Genomic DNA, 24,665 nt, shown 5'->3' on the forward strand with positions numbered 1-24,665 from the left:
GCTATGTCTGAAACTTTGTAAATTAAGAATTTTGAATGATGTATCTTTGCAAGATTGATGTTTTTAGGAAGTAGGGCACCGATTTTCAATGGATATGCTTCTGTGCAATCTTTGAAACTTAGATTGCCGTTGGGGTAAATTTCATGTACTAATGAATATACTTAGGCTGGAGCAAATACGTGAATATTTTTTTCTTTGTTTGTATTGCTTCAATTTGTGATATTTGATGTAGTTTCCCGGGTGTTTTTGGACTGAAAGATTTCCAAACTGTATATACTTCAGTGGTTTTATATTTTTAAAATGTGAACATTCCTGGTTTTAGAATAATTCAAGGGAGGTTCTAATGTCTCCAATCAATAGGCATGATTAATTAATACAGATGAGTTGTTGCTAGGCTATGCAAACTTTGACAAGGTTTGAGGATGTCTCTGTTACATGAGGATACAGTATATTCATGAGATATGACTACCCTCTGAATTTAATTGCTTGGAATTACCACAAGACTTTGAGATGAAACCAAAGAGAGAGCTGGAGGGGGGGGGGGGGGGGGGGGGGAGGGAGGGGGGGGGGGCTGGTAGTGGTACTGTAGTCTGTTATCTACATGTATCTCTTGAAAATAAATGACACTTACTGTCTACACAATGAACATTCTAATACTGGTTGTCAACTATGTAACAACAAAAGAACCATACCTGCTATAGATAGTATCAAAATGTCAATATACACAGCTGTACCAGTGCATGGACAAAAGTTCAGACTATTGCAGGCCCCCTAAAACAAAGGGAAAACCAACAAAAACAAAACCCTTTTATGGTCTATAGTGAGTATACATTCCCTGATATACACAACTCAATGCAATTGTTTGTATACTTTTGGATTTTGTTGAAAGAGGTACAACTTTGTGAAGAAGTAAAAATGTCAAGTAAGAAGTTTTATTACTTTTTGTGTGTGTTGATGAAATGTAAACAGTTGTACACTGCTTTGTGAATGCCCTCTGAAGAATCCTTGCCTTTATACATATTGTATCTGAACATGTGTGCCTCTTTCTCTTTTTTTCTGTCGTTTCTGTGACCAGATTCTGGGAAGATTTCTGATTAGAGGTGGAAGCCCGAACCAAGATGTCCGCTCATTGTATGCCGACGATCTCACATTGCAGCTGAACTGTCATCAGTGAAATCAATCTCCGTAAGTAAGACATTTGTTTGACATTGCATGCATGTGTAGAATACAGTAAGTGGCACGGCTTACCCATTACACTACCCCTCTGTCTGTATAAGGGTTACATTGTTTCTAAAATTAACCCTTTGAATACAATGCTCAAGTGGGTGCAGAAGGCATTATTTCATCAAACAGTCTGATTAAAGAATGAATTCAAACTTACACCGAAGAGAGCTTTATCTTATGTTGATAATATGTTTTGCAGTAACAATGCTATAAACATCAAAAGATAGACTGAAATTAGATTTAGATAACAAGTCCTTTGCAACAGTTAGTGTAACATTTACTTATTTCCTAAGATAAGTATGCTTAGTTTTAGGTGTTTGTGTTTGTGTAAATTTTATAGATTTTTCATCGGGAACTCTTCTTGCTATCGTGAACGACTTCTTAGACCAGCCTGCCATCCTGTTCCTGAGGTGGTTCCATCATGTTGGTATCACAGCTCTGCCTGGGGGCGTGTCACCTCCCGTGGCTCTCATTGGTCGTCTTCTGCCTGAGCATTGTGGGAATGTACTGCCTGCCCAGCGAGCCGATGCTGATATTCTCCTACGATGACAGTAAGTTTCAGCGAATAGTGCATTGCAAGGGAGGCAGAGTCCAATTGCCCTTGCAGAATTCTTAAAGGAAAACTCTGGACCAGTGAAAAGTTATTCTGATAAGAAAGAGTAACATTTGTAAGCACAACAAATGAAAATTTGATCAAAATTGGATAAATATTAAGGAAGTTATGAAATTGTAAAGTTTTGCAAATTTTCACAAAACAGTTCTTGAACAGTCAACATGAATAATCCATGCAAACGAGTGTCATCTCCTTACAGTTTGTCAAATAGTTTGTACACAAAATCCTGAAATTCCAATTTTTTGTTTAAATGCAATTATACACCATTGTCTTATCCTTATATATCTGACTGAATATATTTTAGAGTTATTCAGCCAGGAATCTGACTTTGGTGATATTTCTGTAGCACAAAAATGTAATTTTTGTCTCTTTTTTGGTACATGAGTATTATGGAAAATTGTGATTTGATGACATTGTCAGCTTGCATATTCATATTAAATGTTTAAGAACTGTACAAAATGAGCAAAACTTCACAATTTTATAACCTCCCTACATATTTTCAAAGTTGTGCTCATAAGAAGTTTACTCTTTCTTTTCAGACTAAGTTTTACCCGGTCATGAATTCTCCCTTTCTGCTCCATGTAGGTGGTAGGTGCAGGGAGGTGGAAGAAAGACACCTCCCTGGTAGGTGGTACCAAAGAGATACTAGGTGAGCTTGTCTAGTACTTCCTTGGTGATAGTGAGGCTCTCATACTTTTTAGATATGTATGATCATACATTTTTGGGGAAAAATAGTGTTAAAAGAAACAAATGTGTGACAGTAGTGGAGGACTTTGCAGAGCATATGCCAACTGAATTGCGACATAACTGTACACATCAACATAAACGCAATTTCCAAGTTAATGCCAAAAATAATGCACTCTGCTCTTCAGTGTCAGATGCCATGGCACATTTGTGGCCTGAGACTACGAGTCAAAAAGAAAAATACATTTTTTTTGTAAGTGTGAAAAAAAAATTACAAGTAGCAAATTTGCCCTCACACAGTGTGACTCTGGCACCCCTGGAGAGATTTTTCATTTCTTTCTTTGGTTTCTTCCAATCCCCTTGGGCCCCAGGATCTCTATAAGCCGTACCCTTTCTCTACCCCCCCCCCCCCCCCCCATCCACCCCACCTCATTCCAAGTTCAATTTGATCTGCTTTAGCAGCCAAGAGGTTTGCAGGGGTTTGGGGAAACCGGAGACAAATCTACCTCACCAGTCATAAATTTGTGACATCGGATACGGGCCTCCGATCACTCCCGCGTCGATCATCCATCTTGACACGCTTGAACAGGTTCAGAGACAGGAGACGTAAAGACATTTGCTCCTCCTTCCAGGAGAATTAAAAAAAAAAGAAATATAAAATCCATGTATGAATGATTTAGGAGGATGCATAAAAGATTCCATACCTCCATGGATGCACAGAATCAGTCTTCCATGTGATGCAGCAAAGTTTCATACAAATCAGGAGGCAGTTATCATTTTTTTAGAAAAAAAAATATTTAGTTTGTCTTACCTAGTATTTAAGCAGATTTCTGAGATGATTTCAAGACCCTTTGATATATTTTCACTTACCGTGGTATTTTAAATCATTATTACAGGTGCAAAAGGGAATGCAGGTAGCACTTTAAGGATTCATACATTTATACATTGATACATAAATCTAGTACTGTATTGATTTGCTGCTTGGCCATAGCACTCTTAGCATTGGTTCTTCAGTCATTAAAATTTGTTATTTTAGTACGCCTTTTTATTCTCAAAATACTTTCAAATCTCAGAAACCTAGAAACCCCTAAACACTATACAGCTGTATGCAAATCTTTGATGTAAAGGGAGTTCTGATAGGACCTTGTCATTACCAGTCAAAAGAGTGTCACAGTTACCATAGAAAGCAATAGCCAGAAGGAGAGCTATTTCAGAACAAAGACATAGATTTCACCCACATTTTCATTACTTTCTATAAAAGCATCAGGGAAATCAAAATGTGTGAAAATAGAATGATAGCCAGTGTCTGTTTGAGGAGAATAATGAATTTGAAAGTGGGGAATGAGGTCCTCAGACGTGCAGCTTATGTGTGTGCATGTGTGTAGTTAGCATTCCAACCATGTGTGGAGCTTGTGAAAAAATGTATCTGCTCTCAACACAGGTAGCTTCTTAGGTTCGCTGCCATATGTTATCCATTTTAGGTGGGATTTCTCCAGGCGAGGGAGATGGAGGGAGAGAGGGAAGGGGGGAGAGAGGACAGCATATGTTTCATGCTTCGATGAAGCAATTTTTTGCTCACCACTCGTCTTACGGAGAGTGCTTGGATCCATCTTTCAGATTTTCACAGTTTGGGATGTCAATGCACTATATGGAATATGTACACTTCATATGCGGTATTATGCTTTACATATGGTTTTGCAGGTTCTCTGCCTTTCTGTTTTTGCTTTTGGTCTCCATCTTTGGTGCATTACCTCAGCTTTCACCTACATATATGATAGGAAGACTGTCAACTGAAAGTGTAAAATTAATGCTCTTTTTGATATTTAATTGTAATGGTACAGTTCGATAAACTATATGAATTTGCATGGTTTACTAGCTTTGTTGGATATGATATTATTACACATATGACATTTTTTCCGTAAGTCTTCCCAGAAAAACTCCAACATCAAGTGAAAAGACCAGACAGTAATTTCAATAATTTTTGTTATCTTTTGTAAAGAAGTGCTGTGCGATGTCATACAATCATTCATGTTATTGTGTCATGTATTTTGATTAGAAAGATAATTGATTAGACTGTTCATTATACCTATTTCCAAAGGAAAATATACTACATGAAAGTAGACTAAAATATGAAGTGTTGATACATTTAACTGAAAGCAGCACATTTGTGGAAGTTATAACAAAATTTGCTTGATACCGGTAGAGTCATAAACAGCCCTATTCGTGTACTGGTATTTATATGGAAATATATTTAGTTACAGGTGACTGACAGCATCAATATCATTTTTTTTTTTTAAATTCCCCTCTGTTCATCGTGGAATTCAACAAATCCACTTGGAAAGAAGAGTAGGATATTTTGGGGGATGAAGACTGATACAAAGTGTGGATTACAGAAAATATGTGTAATGTAAAAAGAGCATTTAAATCCATAAGGATGGAAGTTTCCTTGCAAACACGCCCACACCTCATGTAGAAAAAAAAAGTAATGACATCAAAAACAGTTTAGTGGTGAAAGAGTACTATCTCACACGCTGCATGGTAATACATATATACACAGCTGATGTGGCTCGGTATTGATGGAAGCTAGGGAAAACATTTCGCACAGTCCGCGCGAGATTACCACTCAGGTGATATGGAAGATTCCACATCTCCATCAAGCGTCGGCATTTCCAGCTTGTTGCCCCGGCCGGCCGCTTCTGCACTGAGCCGCTAATCTGCCGAATCCCACCTGATATGGGTCCCCGTTTCATTCTCGTTCCAGCAGACGCTCGTTGTGTGGGCAGCGTTGCTCCGCTACAAGGGTAGCTAGTCTACCTTCAAAGCTGATATTCCAAAAGTGGAAATCTTACGTCAGCAATTTACAGCGTACTTGTACTATGAAAATGAGATTGTAAAACAGTATTTGTCACACTCAGCATTACCCTTGGTGTCTTCCAGCAATTAACCATATCAATGCGCAGACCATTCCAAATTAATCAATATTTGTAGACTAAATATTGAAATTATCACAAAATCATTACTTGTAGTATTCAGAGGAAAATGATGTAGCAGAGGCGAGGATATTGTGGATGCCCTTCCTTATCAAGGGGAGCAACCCAGCTCACACAATCTACTGCTTTGTGGAGGGGATATTGTAATTGAAATCCCCTGCCATTACATATCTATGTAGGAGTTTTGCTGGAGCATCAGTGAATCCCCCATGTGAGATTTGAACTGAGGACCTGCCATGGAGATGCCAATTTAACACACAATGCACTGACCGAGCAATCTTTTGCTGTGTCTGTAGTAAAAAAAGCAGTTGGCTAAGCTGTAGAGATGAGCTGTAAGAGAAAATTAAAGCTATTGCCGAAATGGGGTCTGAATTTGGGGAGACTAGCAGTGTACCTGTTTCGGGCAGGTTTGCCCATGGTCTTGAACTTGGGGAGTACATGTCAACTTTGGATGTATTTTCACCCCAATCCCTGGAAGGGTTGTACCAGATGGTGTGGCCGCTGTGATGCAAGACCATCTCTCATCTCCTGATTAAATCCTTCCCCGACCCCATCAGTCCACCGCTTGGATCCTGGTTGGGACTCTTTTTCCCCTCTCTCTTTCTTTCACTTTTTCTTCTCTTTAGGAATGTCGTAGACTTGGCCCTTGTCGAGAAAAGTGAGGCAAATGGTGCATGAAATATCTGTGATGGGCTCTAGAACTGTCTGATGTGATTTATGGCTCGACAGAGCAGCCCTCAAGTCTATCAAAGTCTTGTTGTTGTTGTTGTTGTTTTCAATTCATTTTTTTTCTTCTAAAGATTGTTTGCTTGCATATGTCAGATACTGTATGAATATCCATGTCTATTGGCATTGTCATACATGATTGAGACTTTAAAAATTCCTTTGTATTTGTAAGTGAATTTTAATGGATGGATCAAATATGACAGAGATAAAGGGATTTGGATATACAATTTCAGCAAGCAGAAGTAGACAAAAACAACTTTACTGCTCAATATTTCCTTTTCTTTGTTTTGGAATACATCAAACTGCATAACATTTTATACAGACTGTACCTACAGATTTTAGTGTTGTTAGGATGACCAATTGCCCAAAGGGGTAAACACACAAAACAATGTTTAGTAGCTAATTATCTGTTATAGGTCTAATATTTTGATATAATGTGGTTCCAATATCATTGATAGTGAGTTATAAAAGAAGACTTTAGGTGTGTTAGTCAACAGTGAAGTGCTGTTTGTCTGTTGCTTCCACAACTGATCATACCATTTGAAAGTTATAAGATTAATAGAGATTTTTGTATTGTAGGCCAGTGTATGTATTGATTAATGTTTTACTGATGACATATTGGAATATGATAGTGAAATATGGTCATGATTTTCTTCACTGAATGAAAAGTTTTTGCAGTTCTTCAATCTCTCTCCTCTCTCTTTCTCTCCTCTTATTCAATCCCCTCCCCTCTCTCTCTGACTCCATCTCCTGTAAGATGCAATCATATACCGGGGTCCTCCTCCACACCCAGACATCCATCAATCTTAAAGGGATGGTATACACTGTAGGTTTGGTTGAGATGAGGATTCAGGTTTTAACTTTATGCGAAAATCATTATGAATCATTTACTTGAAATATCAAAGAGCATACAATTCTAAGAGGAATTAAAAGTTTACATGATCAAAATCAGTTTTGAAATGGCTGAGATATCCAAAAACAAAGAAAAACAAAATGATTATAATAAAAAAAATGTTGGTCCCACCTTTCATTAGGTCCTCTTTGTTTTGGGATATCTCAGCCATTTCAAAACCAATTTTCATCATATAAACTCTGGAATTCCACATAAAATTGTATGCTGTACAATATTTCATATAAATGATTTCCAATTATTTTACAACGAGTTAAAACCTAAATCCCCATCTCAACCAAAACTATACCATCCCTTTAACTGGCCATTCTATGGCTCATTTATTTCAAGTTATCCTCTTCAGCTATATGTCCCTCAGCTCGTTCACAGTCACATAATGTGGGAATTCTTTTCTTGAGTCAGTGCAATGTTAACAGTTGCCATTTTGCATGAGTGGGGGCATTTGTCAGAGTTGAATTGTTACGAGTTCAGGGGTCAGTCGCTGACCCATGAACCTCCAGGTACTTGGATCAATCATTTCTGCACCACGATGAAGAGAGTCAGTAGGAACAAGCTCTCTTTCTGTCCACTCTACCCAACCTCACTTCCACTTGAAGAATTGCTGATCAATTTTGAAATTGTATTTTTTTCTTTCAGCGGAGTGCTGTCCCTTGCGTTTATCATTCCAATATTGTGTCTTGAATATTAATGGTTTTTGCTTTCTTTGCAGCAGGCATCATTTGTGGGGTTTTTTTTTTTTGGTGTGTGTGTGGTTTTTTTTTTTTCAGTTCACACTGTATTGTACAGATGTTTCTGTGATAGATTTTTCAAGAATTGCTAATTTAAAAATTTTTTTGGGGGAGTATATACTGTATAAGCTGTTATTTTCACGAGGGTTTAATTTTCGCGAATTTCGCAAATCGCAGTTGGACCGTGAATTTAACAACACACGAAAATGTCACCATACGCTGTGGTAGTAGTGCGCTTTATGAAGGCCTCTGTGTCAATTTGCGAAAATGTCTGTGACCTCGACATTCGCGAAAATAACAGCATATACAGTATACTGTTTCGCTATCATATAAGAAGTTCACTCAGCTGTTATATCTTGCATGTTTCTTTTCTTTCACAGGTTGTTCTTCTTCTCCCCGTTTATCTCTCCTTCTTTCTCAGTTGCTTTCTCTCTTTGCTCTCAGCCAATCAGACGCAAGGATTTCGGTAGCTTTTAACATTTTGTCAGACTTTCTCTCTTCTACCCTCTCCCTCTGTGAGAAATACAATCATCATCTTGTCCCTCTGTCTTTTTTGTTTCATTCTTTCTTTCATGTACACACACACACACACACACACACACACACACACACACACACACACACACACACATACACAAACACACACACTCTGATATTCCATGTACATGTAATTGTGCCTTCTTGATACTGGTACTTCAGACCCTTATGCAGGAAAGTCATATGTTGGCTCGAATGATAAGATTAAATTTGATTAGATTGGTCTAGGTCCCATGATTAGTTGGTTCAAGTTTCATTTCCTCTGTTGTTGTTATATATTTTTTTTCTCTCTTTTTTCTTTTCTTCTATAGCAACCCCATTTCCAGATGCAATCAAGTGTTTCACTTGCAGTAACAAGAAGAACAACCAGGAGTGTAACAGGAGAGCGTATGATGCTTTTTGCCCGCAAGGTAATTGATGGAGTTAGCCTTTGTTCAAGGTGTAAAGATATCTATATGGAGACCCAGCTTTTACTCAACATTCCATCGCAGTGTAAAGACATTGCTTGTTTGATATATTTCATAGCAGATATATTGTGGACATTTTCATCACTATTTGTGTACAATGTTTATTGATAATTATGCACTTTTGGAAACAGAATATCACTTGATTTCAATTTCAATAAAACTATCCCCCACTATTCTTATTAAATCATATAATGTCAGACATTTTGCTCTTACATATATCATCAAAGAGGCATAAAGTCTATTCTGCATAGAAATGCAAGAAACTTCAAATTAAGGATTTCTTAGCAATTATAAAGTGATGCAATGTTGTGTTGTACTCTTATGGCAAACACAGTAATGGTATGGTAGCCAATGACTGACATGTTTGTGATGTTCTGCTGACATCAAAACAGGAATAACTTCCATATTTGTTTAATTTCCGCCAAATTTTAACGTGTTTGTTGCCTGTTATACCTGGCTGCTTCCTTTTCTTGAAAAAAAAAAACAACAACCAAGGGGTAGGGGGATTCTGTATACTGAAGTAAGTTTTCATCCTGTGGAACTCATCAAAATTCTTGGCTACCAGAAGTCTTTGTGAATAGATGTAGTTTGTTTGTACCCCTATTGGGGTATTATGGATAGCATCAAATACATGACGTAATGGCAATAGTTTGAAGTTAGTTACATTTGAACTGTTTTTTTGATAAAATCTGTGCTCACTACATGTAGTTTAGTGATTTTTATTACCAGAGTATGTTCGGGATTGTATTCCCCCTCCCCCTCTCTCCCCCTCTCCCCTCCCCCTCCCCCTCTCTCCCCCTCTCCCCCTCTCCCCTCCCCCTCCCCCTCCCCCCCCCCCCAAAAAAAAATGCAGCTCTGTATGCAAAGTGCATTTGCTAGTTTGTGACAGTGTATTTATATGCTTATTTGTAGAATGTCAGGGAGAAAAAAACCAACTGTCTAACAGAGATAGGTTTGTCCCAAGAAGGAATGGTTGCCTGCTGGTTGATAGGACGTGCAAACTCCCGGGAGGACTTTTTCCCTGATAAACAGACGAGGGCAGCATAACAGTTTTGATTGGACGTAGACGTGTTCACAGTCACACCATGGGATGCCTGGCTCAGATAACAATGTAGCAGCTTAATACTTACTGTATAAACCTGGATGGTAGAATATCAGGTGTTCAGGCATGTTTTCCATCTGCCCAAGGTAGAAAGTATTATTCTTGTTTGCTTGCCAGGGGCATCTGTCTGTGAGCATGTTTTAATAAACAGTCTCAATCACCAAAGAAAAAGATTGAATTTGTTGTTGTGCTGATCGTCTGAAATCATCAAGACATATAATGTTCCTTTCTGCGAATATACTTCTTGTCTTTCTTCTCTAGGATTAGTAATAAAGATTAGAAGCAGTTTTTCTGGTCAGAATTTCCAGGAGAGTTATCTTACAATACCTCCAACATAATTAAAGGACAAGTTCACCTTCATAAACATGAGGATTGAGAGAATGTAGCAATATTAGTAGAACACATCATTGAAAGTTTGAGGAAAATCAGACAATCCATTCAAAAGTTATGAATTTTTGAAGTTTTTGTGCAGTACCCGCTGGATGAGAAGACTACTGCAGTGTATGAAAAACTTAGATGTCACATGCGTACAACAATATAAGGAAAATATAAAGAGAATTTCACAAAATTCCATCTTTTGAAAAAAGTACACATTCCCCTGACTCGTTACCGACAAATGTTATGGGTAATATTATTCCCCCTGCCTTTAGAAAGAGGCAAGTCAAGTGCTCTTTTATTATGCGAAAAAAGTGAAAATATGTTGAATTTTCTTTTACATTTTCTTTATACTGTTGTACGCATATGACTCACAAACTGTAGTAGTCTCCCCATCCAGCGGTTCCAACACAAAAATTTAAAAAATTCCTAACTTTTGCATCGATTGTCCAATTTTCCTCAAACTTTCACTAATGTGTTCTACTAATATTGTTGCATTTTCTCAATCCTTATGTTTATGAAGGTGAACTTGTCCTTTAAACTCATAGACATGGTTTTCGAAGATGATTTGATGCCCCAAACCACTTAATATCTAAAACTTTTAACTTTCATGCTCTGACCAGTTATCATTGTTGGTTTTGTATACTGTACATGCCATAATTTTTGGAGTGTTTAATGATTTAGCCCCTAACAAATGAAGACGACATTTTGCAGAAATCAGTCGTTCAGAAAACAACAAGAGCTGAAATTGCATTTTAGCTCTTGTTGTTTTGTAAATAAGTAGTGCCTGAGTACAAAATTGTAATTTGCATTAATCATTTTAGGGGACTGCTACACATGCGAAGTGTATGAGGGTAACAAACTTTCCCATCCCACTAAAGGAGAAGCATGCAATCAATTGATTTTAATCCCCTGAGTGTGCTGTAATTGATTGCTATGGATTATGTGGATGAATGAATTGTGGTGCTGGTATATGTATCCGATAGATTACATTACAGTGCTTCGACCTTTACAAATTATGACTCTGTCAGTCAGACAAATAACCTCATGACCCTATTCTTGTTTTTTTTGGACTGCCATTGTAAATCTTGGATGCACATTTCCATGTACTGTGCCCACCCAACTGGTCCTATTTCATGTCATGTTCTGATAACTGCAACATCAGGTGGAAGCATATCTCATAATTCTCAACCAGGGGTCCTGGTTACAATATGATATGTTAGTTGTCCTAAGTTGAAGTAATCTTGGTTGCTATGGCAGTAGCCAAGAACCAATCAGCTGGTAGAATTTGAGTTATTGCCATTGCAATTTAAACTTGCATCCTGCTATTATTGCAATTTTGCCTCTGAAAGACAATTGCAAATATATTATATACATGTACAGGTATATAGTATTGGACCCAGGCCTCTGCAACAATCAAATAAAATTTTGTGTAACGAGCATGATTTATACCATCAAGTTATAGATACTACCAATTACAACAAGAATGGTTGTCATGTTCGATAAAGTAAAAGCTTGTGTACCCTTTGAGTCATGTACAGACGTAGAGTGTAGACTAAAATCTAATTCTGTATCTTTATGTGTTTTGCAGGTACAAAATACTGTTTTACAGCCCACCACTTAAACCATGTTTCCGGGGAGAGTGTTTTAGTCCAAAAATTGTGTGCTACCAATGGGGAATGTACGCCAGATGCTGTTGGCTGTTTTGACACCTACCAATCAGAAGTAAAGGTAAGACAAATCTTCAGATATGACAAGAACAAAAAAAAAATGACTCAAATATCACAAAGATTTCAGAAGTAAGATGTTTCATGTAGAGCATTCCAATATGCAGAAATGCAATACTCGGGTCTGAGTAAATCAGGGATGCTCTTATGAGGATGAATAATGACTTCAAGAGCACTTTTTATTTTTCTCCAAGCAAGGTAAGAGTTTTCATTCACACAATAGTAACAGAGGCAACCTAAACCACTTTAGAATTTAACTCTTTGATCATTCATGTTAAAGGAAAAAAAATCAATTCTACTCAGAGAGTAAGAAAACAAATTCAACTTTTCACATACAAAACAAATGAAGATTTTTTGGAGTGTTTTTCTCAGCTTTTACCGTTACTTGAACTTTTGTTTGGAAAGTTGCTGTTTACAGAGACTCCAACTCCAAGCACCTTCTGATCTGGAGATTCTCCCGCCCGAAACCCCTAGCAAACGGGAGACTCCAAGTTGATGTGTGCAAAGCGCGAAGTTCTTAGGGTTCATGGTGCTATCTAAGGCTAATTTTTTCAACATACGATAGCAATAAGTAAGAAATGCTTTCCACCGGGAGACACAGAGCCAGGGCGGGAGAAATCAAATCTTCAGCGGGAGAACGGGAGATTCTACAAAAATGGGCTTTCGGCGGGAGATCTCCCGTTGAAAACGGGAGAGTTGAAGTCTCTGTGTTTAGCTTATGCTGTTTTGATATATGATATGGACATTTTAAAGATTTAATCTCTACATTTTTTTTAGATTGGAAATTGTATGAAATGTATTAGATAGACCTAATTACCTTCTGGTGAAAAGGGCAGACTCATTGTGAATGCATAGAACTGTGCGTATATTTACACTTATCTTTTCTTCTCTCTCATCAGCGCTGTGTTTCATGCTGTGAGGGCTCACGGTGCAACGTCGAGGTCCCGACAAACTCGAGCACAGCGGTCTTTACGACAATAACGCCTTACAGCGGCGGGTCACTATTACAGTCTTCACGACTGTGTACAGCTCTGTGCTTACTCCTCTCGATAGTCCTCGTACGCGGATGGTTATGGTAACACTCCCAGCCGGGATACTTGACTGTGTTTTTACGCCCCAGCCCCGAAGGGTGCCGAGGATAATTACTTTTTTTTTAGTATGTGAAACATTACTTCTTCTCTTGTCAGAGATTGGAAGGAGAGTTAAACATTAATATGCTGACGTCATTCATCACGCACCACCGAATGTTTTCTACCTTGGCGCAAAGTGGCATGTTACGACTGCCACTCACATGCTCTCATTGTGTTTAGATTTCGCTCGACATTAAGGACACTTTTTTTTTTTAAAACTCAGCAGTTTGACTTTCTTCATGCCTGGCTACAAGTGTTTTTGCTTCTTTTCGTCTTTTGTGATAAGTGGCTAAATATATCACGCCGTAGTCTGAAGATTGTTTTATCCTGTGTTCACGTGCATCACAAGAGAGCTGGAATCATGCTTCATCACAGTGGAGAACTGGTGCATCACTGGTTGTGGATGTTTCCACTTAAGTAGAATACTATGGAGTTGCTCGTACCGTGCTGGTGTGAGAAATTTACCAACTAATTGGGCAAGGAAGGCACTGTAACTGATATGATCACAAATGCATTCCCTATAGGTGGACAATCAAAAAGGGGCGTGCTAAATTCCCATCAACTGTTACTCCTCTGGAATAAAAAGTTCACGCACAATAAGCATAAGAGTTTACACTTCAAATTGAAAGACATATATATGTCAGAAAATCAAAGTGTATTGCTCCCTCAAAACAAGAAAGAGTGACAAAATGAGGGCAAAGGCAAATAAATGTTCCATACAAGATGACTTTGTGGAGTTTATAGATTGAATCGAGTTGTTACCTATGCCACTTTTGTCTGCTTGTCTCGACCAATGAAGGTGTGGGTAGTGAGTGACTATGTTTAAACTCTGATAGTAAGATATTTGTTCCATGCAAAGTGCAAATTACTTGTATCTGTACATATGTACCATATTTCATAACTTATATGGACAGATTTATTGTCTTGTAAATGGATATGAGAAAGATGATATGTAATTGTTTAAATAAGTGTCACTAGTGTTGATATAGTTAGCCAGGGCAGAGTGTTAGTTCATTTTTCTCTTTCTCTTTTTCAAAGCAGAAGCCCAAAGTCTTGCAAATCATTCTTATTTTATTAAAGCTCCTCTAGCTTCTCTAGTTGTTAGCATTTGATGGGGTGATATCCCTCAATATTTTCATGCCAAAAATGGAAAAGGATGTACTCCAAACTTTAATAGTGAAAGTTTTTTTTAATTTGTGTATTTTCCAATTTCCTCTATGGGAAATCAGAACATATATGAATATAAGTCAGAAAATATGCTGATTTACTGGTATCAATTCACATATTTTCTGATTAACTGCAGAGGAAAACCTGTTTGTAATGTCATATGAATATGTGTGGGATGTGGCACTACAGTGACATTGAGTGTCAGTGTTCATGTACTATGTATGGTTATATCTCTTTTAAAGACATTGCCAGGGTGCTTTCAAGCACCAGTCATTTTGTATGCAGACTTAATGGTGGGGGTGGGAGGTAACTGTTATTCTATCACAAGAAGTACTGCAAGTACAGTGCGCTCCCGTTACGAACATAGTTATAAGGAAATTCTTGTAACAACGAAGTAAAAATTCATTTTAAAAAGTTATGATCTTCATATGCTTAGGAAACCTATGATTGTACTTTACTGTTATGGCTACAACAAATTTCAATTTAAGACTGTGGTCCAGAGAATTTCTTTTAAATAATGGGAGTCATCTGTAAAACAATGAATTTAGGAATTACGAAACAAAGATACAGCAGCAAACAACAAATATGTGGTTTGCGGGACTTGATGAGGGAAAGGAAACATTATCTTTGTTGCATTGTTTTTAGGCAAAGAATGGACACAAATGAAGGCAAAGAAGTTTTTTTCCTCCCCTTTTTATTGTGAGAGAAGTATTCTTACTTTATGTCATTGATTAGATGTATGCTTATGACCTTGGCAATCGGGAGTATCCATATACAGTATGTCCCCCCCCCAAAAAAAAAAAAAAAAAAAAATACAATCAGATTTTCGCTTGAAAACTGCCAATATGAATAAACTGTCTTAATGCTATTGCAGGGTCTTAGAATTTAAAATCCAACCGCTATATTTTGCAGAAAACCCCATTCAATTTGGTTAAGTGGTTACAGAGAAATGCGATGGGTCTGATTCTTCTGAGTTTAGCAGTTGTATGCCTTTGGAACTGCATATTAGTGTGTGAACACAATGGACAGAACTTGGAGGGAAGGGATTTATGACATGCTCTACAAAAATCCTAATTTCTCTTTCACCACTGATGCAAATCAGATGCGGTTTTCTGCAAGATGTTGGTAATAAGTTTACAGTTTCATACCCTGAAATTGTATTTGGATTGATTCACTTTTTTTAAAAGTTATCATTGTGGAGAGCTCTGTTGTAATTTTTTTTTTGGGGGGGACATACGGTATTTGCCCTGGTTTATACATTGAAGAGGACATTCCAGAGGCCACTTCACTCTGGGTACTCTATGCCCTTTGATCTGAGTAATGGTATTCAAGTGTTTTTCTTTCAAAGAAAGCATCTGATGTTTGCATTATTTATACGAGGTCTTTGTGGATTGCTTCCTAAATTGTATTACAACTGCATAAAGATAGGTCCATCTTGTACTTGCCAAATGACACTGTACCATGCCATTCACTTATAGTCTATAAAAACAGAACTCTGTTTTTGTTTTTAATCTAAAGTTTATTAGTTTTATGGATTTCTTGTAAGGGTATTCCCCCAGAGTATAAATTTTGTTCACCTTATTGTTTGCCACAATGTAAACTCTGTGTGCCACATGATTCAGAGACCACAACATGCAAGCAATTTAGGAATACAGCACGTTTTTCAAAGCCTTCCAACTTTTTATGGAAGAGTGAATGCTAAAAATGCTACACAGCGGTCACAGCGCGGTTGTAGAGGAAATTGCAAGTTTTACTGTGATGTAGATTTTATGACAAAGCTACGGCCATGACACTGTCAATGTACTGTGGCATATTGCAATTTATTTATTGTAAGTTTGTGCACGGTTATGACTGAGCAAAATATGCAATGATGGCAAGCTGTTGAATGAGTCTGGTGTATGAACGTGTCACACAAAGAGATACAAAGTCCCAGAATACAACTGTTTAAGGACATATGCATTAAAGGGATATGTCAAAACCCAGCAAGACATTCAACACACGTTTACAAGCTGATAATCATTAAATTGCTGTAGGTCCTAATCATGACAATCAAATTACTAATCATTTCTGCATGTGCAGTCCCACATACCTGTATCTTTGTTTTCACTGCAGTGGTTATTTAGCATGATGGTATATCACTTTGTGTCTACTGTGCTAGTCATCCAGTACAATGAAGAATGTTTGAATGAAGGTTTGGCAGCTGTATATTCTAGATAATTAAGAACTAAATCCATCTTCTTTCTCATAGAAATCTCTCTTTCAACACTGCACTGGGGCTCCATTGTTAAACTTTGTAGGGTTTTAATGGATAGAATCAACAGGGTATTGTAATATTGCAAAAAAAAAAAAGGTATGATTTTTATTAAAGTACCAGGTATGATAGACTGTCTTGCCACTCATCTCTGTACACTTTATAAAAGCACAATAGTCTCTGTGTAGCGTGAGTCGTGATAATAAAAAGACCAATGTTTTTTTCAGAGCTGTTGCAGTTCCGGTCTCATCCCCTTCAGTGTACAATGTATGTTGTTTTGTTCTACTTGTGTTGTGGACAAAGAATATAAGTTTTAACACAAAGCCATGAGCCTGTTTGAATACACAAACTAGTCCGTACAAGAGATGATTGTCGTACGTGTCATTTGGTTCGTTGTGATTGTAGTGGAGAGCCATATTCTGCTATCTCAGGTAATCATCATTGCCCTTGTCACGATCACTATAATCATCATAAATCTTCATCATTATTACCACCATAATCATCACCAACACCACCTTTATCCCCATTATCATCATCGTCGTCATCACCATCATCATCATTATCACCACCACCATCATCATCACCATCACCACCATCACCATCATCTTTATAGCCACCCGTCATTATCATCATCAACTTTCAAGATAGATGAAAGTTGAAAGTAGTTTCTTGTTCTCGGTTACTCTAATGACTGAAATGCAAATTTCTGTTGTCTGGAAGCAGTAGTCATGGTAACAAGAATATCCTGCAACATCACGTGTCTAGCTATGGGTCCCCTTTTCCTACTCAGTGAGGCTTGTTTTACCTTACTTCCTCCTTTATAAAATCACTGCATGACTGGACCAGCGATCAATGCCGTTTGATATGCTGTGACTGTGCATTCCAAAATGTACTGTACAATGTGAAATCATCTAATGTGTTCATTTACAGCCCAAATAGATAACTGAATGAATCTATGAGGATGATAGATTTTAAGGTTCTGTTTTTCAAAACTCTTCTCTTGCCCTTTAAATGTATCAATGCTGTGTACAAATCCTTCAAATATGCACATTTTTTTTTTTGCTAGGGAAAGGCCCAATCCAAGTAACCCTTTCTTTGATCTCCCCTAAACTCTAGACTGCCTAGTCCTTTGTAGGGTACTGCTGCCAGTCCCATGGTTACTTGCTTGTAAGCATTCAATGCTTCCTTAGCAGTCACATAAAACAAATAAATTCATAACCAATTTATCAAATCAAATCTCACATTCTAGACATGTATATTCCTTCTTTAGTAATTTTTTACAAGTCTCTCTTTTTTTTTTCATGAATAACTGTATATTGAACACTGTAATAAGCATATTAGAAGATTGTCACACTCAATTGCACCTTGTATTAGCATCGTTTATTATTCATATTCTGGAAATTTCTAGAAATTCATGAAAACTGCTGGTATCACATTATAAATGTCACATTTTCACATTGCTGTTGCAGAAAGTTCTCCATTGCCAATTGTATGTTGATAACAAGAGTGAGAGTCAATACTATAAAAGTGGAAATTTTTGCAAATTTCGCGCAAGAAGAATCCAGCGAGAAAATTAAAATACGCAAAAATTTTTGTACGACGTATATTATGTTCCACTAATTAATGTCTTGATTCTGCGGAATTAAAAACAAGTGAAATTCATCTCACCCAGTCGAGTGCGAAAAATTACTTGCGGGAAAATAATCACTTTTACAGTATGCAAAAGTACGCACAATGCATTGTAATGGAATTTCAAGCATATTTCGGTGTAACTAGACATGCTGATCACAATCTCATAGCCTTCCAAATATCTTCAAAGTGTTCGGTGTTGCTAAAGCATAGCTTTCAAAATGATTTTAACCAAAAGGCATTGATATACCTATAAGGCAGTTCCCAACTCTTTATATTACTTCATTTTTTTTACCCCTTTGCATAATGAGAAACATGATATGGTTTTTAGATCCTCTTTATGATATTGCAGTTTCCTGGTATTACAAAGATCTTTTGCCTATTATTAATGCAAATTGTCTATCCTTAACATTGTCATTACACAAATAAAGTAAAATTACTTCCATTCTGATTAAAACAAAATTCTGCAGATAATATTCTAACATCCCCAAAATCTCCAGATGGGTTCAACATATCTAAAGCAGGCTTTCCTCACTTTATTTCTTTATTAAAATGATAGTACTGATCATAATTCATGTCAAATTGTCATCATATAACAAGCAGACTGTCCAAGTTAACTTACTGTATTATTAATCGATGATACAGGACAATCTGTATATAAACATGTATACAATCTTTATAATAACTTACTGCATCTTTGTACATAGATCTGCGTGACATCCCTATGTGTCAAAGAGAAAATCACAAATTCCATTCCATATGTTTGCTACACTTTCTTCATTCTTTGTATCTTTTTGGTAAAGAGAGTTCAAATAAGAGAGAGAGAAATGGATGAGGGTGGAGTGAAGACAGATCTGCATATTGTCTTCTTCATGAATGAAGGGAAGAAATTAGAGATTTAGAGCACAAAGCAATAAAAATTCAAAATAGACCAAATAGCGAGAATTCAAAAATTGAAGGCATGGACTACATTATCTACATAGACCACAGACAGTAAAATGATACAATGTAAAGCTATTTAAAAGAGTCTTACCATCTGCAAAAGTGACATCAACTGAAATGCTACCAAACACTATGCTTCATTTGACCCAGGTATTCAACATCACCATGATTTACTCGATGGCGATTGGTCAACTTTCCAATGACAAGAACAAACATTGCGATACCAACTTAAATGAAATAACTTTCATCACTTGCATGTACCCCTATGTCTACACAGTGAGACTTCAAAACTCAAGCTAACCATTCTTTCATACTTAGTTCCATCTTACGGTTGAATGTCCAGTCAAATGTCAGTTGTGGACCACGTCTCCATCACTTACATGTACATTATTGCATTAGAAGACACAATTGACCACTAACCTTCCCAAAGTTTGCACAGATTCTAATCGGTGAATCACCCCAGATAAGATATCCATGTGCTGAATTTTACAATGTAATACTGAAAAAAATATTGAGTTATTAGACATGTAAGCAACATATCAAAACTGACCCAGTTAGGGCCATCCACAATGTTAGACCAATGATGGTGCTATATATCATTCAATATGAGCTTTACCTCTCATATGTGTAAGGAAATACACTTGTATCTCATGATAGTGCAGACAGGCCCATTAGGATCTCTAGAGGACTTAATGGGCTTGAACATATTCTTGGCAGCTTCAGACGACAGGATGCAGGCAAAGCAGGTGCCTCTCATACCACTTCTACATCACAAGTCCATTTTATCAACTAGATTTGCAATTATTTCATGCTGCAGGGATAGTAGTTAGCACTATGGCCATAATCAATCAACATTAAACATTAAAGCTGCTGTGATAACTGCAGTGACATCACAAAAGGCAGTCACATGACTGGGTAATCCCCCCAGTCAGATCAGATGACTTTCTTTTGGAAGTTTTGGAGATGGCCGTGAGACAGTGACCGTGGTAGAGCACTTGTCGGACATGATGGTACTTTCTCATAGATAGTGAGACTGAGACAAACTGCCCATTCTTGCAGGCTTACTGGATGCTGTTTGCATGGAGGTGGGGCAACTCTGGCGGTGAAGTGGCTTTGAGCATTTTCACTTTGTGCTGTGTCCATTATAAATCTATATATTATCTCTCCTCCATACACCATATGCGTATATGGCTTCTGCAGGGCATCGTAAACAAAGTAAACCACCAGGTCACAATACACCCTAATTCCTGAAATAATTAAACCAAATATGCACAGCAGTCCTAGCTGTAAGTAGCCTTGTTGGCCTTCCAGCTCATTTCAGGTCTGATTCTAGACTACGCAGACATCCAAATTCATTAACATAGTAGACATGGGGTAAGTATCAAACAATCAACTTTCCCCCACCACCCCCCCCCCCCAAAAAAAAAAAGAAAAAAAGATGAGGCAGAGTACATGTATATCATTAATCCCAGGTGCGAACCCCTTGGCACTAGTGCCCCTGAAGATATCTATAGCCAGGGCCTGTTTTATCAAAAGATATAATTGATTATACATTTCCTTTACACACAGACTCCCATAGACTTATGATAGAATTCAACTACATTGTATATAATCAATTGTAACTCTTCATAAAACAGAGCCCAAATCAGCTTAAGACTGATCATTTGTCCTTTTATCTTTATTAAAATAATTTTCATGTGCTCATTATTGAAACTGACAATAGTTTATAAATAATACACATTACTGAGGGCATTAGCAAGAATGACCCACACAAGGTACCTATGGAACAGTCTAACACGCCCAATGCGATAACCGAAGGTATTTGGACTGCTTTGAAGGTACTGTGTGTAAGTAATTAACCTAATGTCCACACAAAATGATGTGTATTATTTGTTTTTATAAAATTATGAAGCAGATCCTTGTCATTTGATAAATCACTTCGTCACAAAGTCAATACGTTGTTAAAGTAAATGCAACCATGAAAAGTCGCCCCAGTCACCATTGCAATGTGAAAGTGCTAATCACCTGCCATAAGCAAATTTCTGTGTTAGGCAATATAATTGCCTGGTCATGTGAACACTCTGAACCAATCATTTGATTAGGGTCTGCTTCATCATCATATGATATTGAAGATTAGGAATGGACCCCGGTAGCTGCTTGTCTTCACCCATGGGTACATCTGTCTGGATTGACGGGATATCATGTATTCTATTCTCAAAACAGCAAGAGTCATATACCACAAAGCAGCAAATTGAATTGAATATCACAATGACATCATTCTTTCAAGAAACAGCTGGACAACAACTGATCAGCTGCATGCATTTCACTCGTTACCACGGCAACTTCAACTATTGCAACTCGTAACAACTGCCAGCATCTTTTGGTGATGCACCAAGAGATCAAACTATGAGAATGGGACTGGAGCAGCACATATGTCCTTTTTGCACTTCCAAGCAGAGATGCTCTGTACATTTTTCTAATTCTATGCGATCAAAACAGAAATCTACTGTACGAGCTGAAATTTTCGCGGTGGTTTTATTTTCGCGAATTTTCTCGAATCGCCTTTGAACCGCGAAAATAACAACACGCGAAAATAACAATGCGCAAATAGTTACGTTCAGTTAGACCTTCGCAACCGCGAAATTAACAACACGCGCAAATGTCCTCCAAGTAGCAATTCGCGAAAATATCTGTACGCGAAAATTTCAGCTTGTACAGTAATCTTATGGTCATGCCATGTAACATTTAAATGGTCAATCTGAATACTTTGTTTGAATTGAGGTTTATGAGTAAACTCCAGTGGCTTCTCAAGAATTGTTATAATCACAACAAAAGAGCAGCATTCCAGCACTACGAATATCTTCTCACTACCATGTGAGACTGTGCAGTGAGCTTCCAACAGTGTTAGCTAGCATCATACACCTATGTCACTATTTACAACAAGGTTTCTTATAAGGGAGACTTAATTTTGTCAAATGGATTGCACGTTAAACCACATTCTTGTCATGCGTACCCCTTCCATACCCTCAAAGAGCTGTGGCTACGCTTCCGTGGAACCCTTGTAGAATTCTCTCTCTGTATCTAAACAGCGAATGACTATGCAGTACTCGGGCAAGGCATCGTGGGAAGGTTGAGACTGCAGCACGACTGGTCAGTTGCAGCTCACTGGAGGTGAACGACCTTCATGGCACAGGAGGCGGAGATGGTGAGGAAGAAAGGTGACTCCTGACCGGGGCTAAAGGTCGTAGGTCGTATGTTGTAAGTTCCACCCGGAATGTCTTCGAGCTCCATAATTGTAAAAACCATTTCTGTTGTAAGAAGACACAAATATTCTATTACAGAGTCTGGCTAAGTTATAACAAATCTGTCTTTGAGTGTCATATTTGTACAGACTACTATACAACCACATACAACAATACAGTCAATTTGGTCTATGATCCAGGGCTGCCAACATTCAAACAACAAAATTAGGAAGGTTCCAAAAAAGCTGTCAGGGAATTAGTTACATGTTATAATTGAAACCCAACAAGCAACAATAATGCCAAAATAAGGGAGGCTTTTATATTTTATGTCAGGACATGAAGAAGCTTTTAATTTATTAGGGAGTTGCAATGAGGGAGACTCCACAGCCCAAGTGTTCATTGATGTCAGTCACGTAACTTGAAATCAATACAGCTGTCATTAAAAAAAAGAAAGAAAGAAGAAGAAATAAAAATAACCCCTAAAAACTAAAACAAATCAACACAGAACAAAACTAAAGCTTAACTTTTTTTTTTTCATTCCCAACTTTAATATAGGACCTGTATAAACATTCTCCAACAGATTAAGACTTTGAATGAGTTGGATGAATGCATTTTGAATGAGTCTTTTGGTAAATCTGGGAGAGTTCGAGAGTTCTGACCCACATGCTAGCAGGAAACACAGACAGAAACAGTCCCTGCAGCAACTTTCATATTTCACAACCCTACAAAGAACCAATTGAATTCTCCCCATTGCAACACAACACTAGAACTATCAATTCACAGTGATGAATTTCCTGAATTTAATGCAGGGCGACCAGACTCTGCCGATTAAAAAATATTCTTGTGCACAGTGGAGAATAAAATTTGAAGATGACGATCCCATTTTGGTTCAAACATTTGAAAACAGCACCAACTATTGAAAGCATGCTAATCAAATATGATAGCAAGGATATATTTCATTCAGTAAAGCATACTTCCTTACTTTTAACCCATTGACGATGGACTGAGTTTTGCTACAACACGCATTTCCCATAGACAGCTGCCCGAGTATACTCGGGACTCGTCCTCAACGGGTTAAATGAAAAAAGAAAAAATCCAAGAAGGTGGTAAAAATATGCTACTCAGCAATACTTTTCATTGCTATCTACAGCCCTGTTCCCTACTCCTTGAACAGATTTCCCATTGCCAGGGGTCAGGGTATCATTTCTTTCAAATCTTATCACATTGCCAATTTGATGAATGCATCCAGATCTGCTGAGATCTACATGAACTCACCGATAGTCTCCACTCGTCTTTTTCTGGAAGCGTCCGTTGCCTTTTCCATCTGCTGCTATGCAGATGATCTCAAACCCAACGTGGTAGTTTCTATCAAAAGCAAAAATGGAAAGACACACTAATGCCACCAAACAAAGCAAAGGTAAAGGTATATAGTAAATCCCTCCTTTACAGACTTCTATGAATGTCAAATGTTAAAATTTCAAACATGCTACTTTATTTAGAAATTTACCTCCTCCACCCTGAATACTATTATATATACTACTGCATAAGCTGTTATTTTTGCGAACAGATATTTTCATGAATGAGGTCACAGGCATTTTCGTGAGATGTTGTTTCCGCAAATTGACACTGAGGCTATCAGTAAGTGCACTATTACCCTGCACATGGCAACATTTTTGCATGTTGTTAAATTTGCGATCCGACAGTAATTTATGAAATTTGCAAAAATTAAACCCCACAAAAATAACAGCTTAGACAGTACACTATATAAAGCAGCAGATGTCAGTTGTACTGGACCCTACAATGAATGGGCAATTACATTTTGATTAAGAATTTGGCTTTATTTTCTCCTTCTAATCATTTTTTTTTTCATTCTGAAGCTCAAGGCATGAGAAACAGATTACTCAAGTTTCACATTCAAATCTCTACCAAGAAATCTAAGGTTATGTGACCCACAAGGAGAGCTGAATGGGAAAGAAATTCAGTTTCGTTACAGCTCAGTTCATCTTACACTTGTACATCAAATGATACTAATTGTTCGATGACTTTTGATTCTTGCTTGAACACAAGAACTACTGGAAACAGATAGAGAAGAACAGTGACAAAATGGCTTATTGCCTTATACACTTCACAGCCGGTGCCACATTTTTAAAAGTATGGTGGGGGAGGGCAGTTTATATTCGGGGTTTCATCAGCTAACAATTAAAAAAAAAAGCTTTTGTCA

At 37.5% G+C, this 24,665-nt stretch overlaps 2 protein-coding genes across 2 annotated transcripts in view; one reads left to right on the forward strand and one right to left on the reverse strand.

Moving 5' to 3' along the window:
• Positions 1 to 1,588: 1,588 nt before the first annotated feature.
• LOC139727639 (ly6/PLAUR domain-containing protein 6B-like) lies at positions 1,589 to 13,406 on the forward strand. Its single transcript, XM_071638620.1, has 4 exons — positions 1,589 to 1,775; positions 8,724 to 8,822; positions 11,948 to 12,087; positions 12,983 to 13,406. Exons 1-4 carry the CDS (start codon positions 1,646 to 1,648, stop codon positions 13,160 to 13,162), a joined length of 549 nt encoding a protein of 182 aa, XP_071494721.1. The 5' UTR covers positions 1,589 to 1,645; the 3' UTR covers positions 13,163 to 13,406.
• Positions 13,407 to 22,248: 8,842 nt separating this feature from the next.
• The window catches only part of LOC139727646 (calpain-7-like), a 32,900-nt gene continuing 30,483 nt past the window's right edge, over positions 22,249 to 24,665 (reverse strand). Inside the window, 3 exon segments of the mRNA XM_071638626.1 lie at positions 22,249 to 22,502; positions 22,504 to 22,510; positions 23,720 to 23,809. Of these exon segments, the coding sequence (XP_071494727.1) occupies positions 22,365 to 22,502; positions 22,504 to 22,510; positions 23,720 to 23,809 (235 nt within the window). The 3' untranslated portion in view covers positions 22,249 to 22,364.

This window comes from Diadema antillarum, unplaced genomic scaffold (assembly GCF_040938485.1).
Source record: "Diadema antillarum isolate AM-2024a unplaced genomic scaffold, OU_Dant_1.0 seq00000138_RagTag, whole genome shotgun sequence".
Classification (NCBI taxonomy): domain Eukaryota; kingdom Metazoa; phylum Echinodermata; class Echinoidea; order Diadematoida; family Diadematidae; genus Diadema; species Diadema antillarum.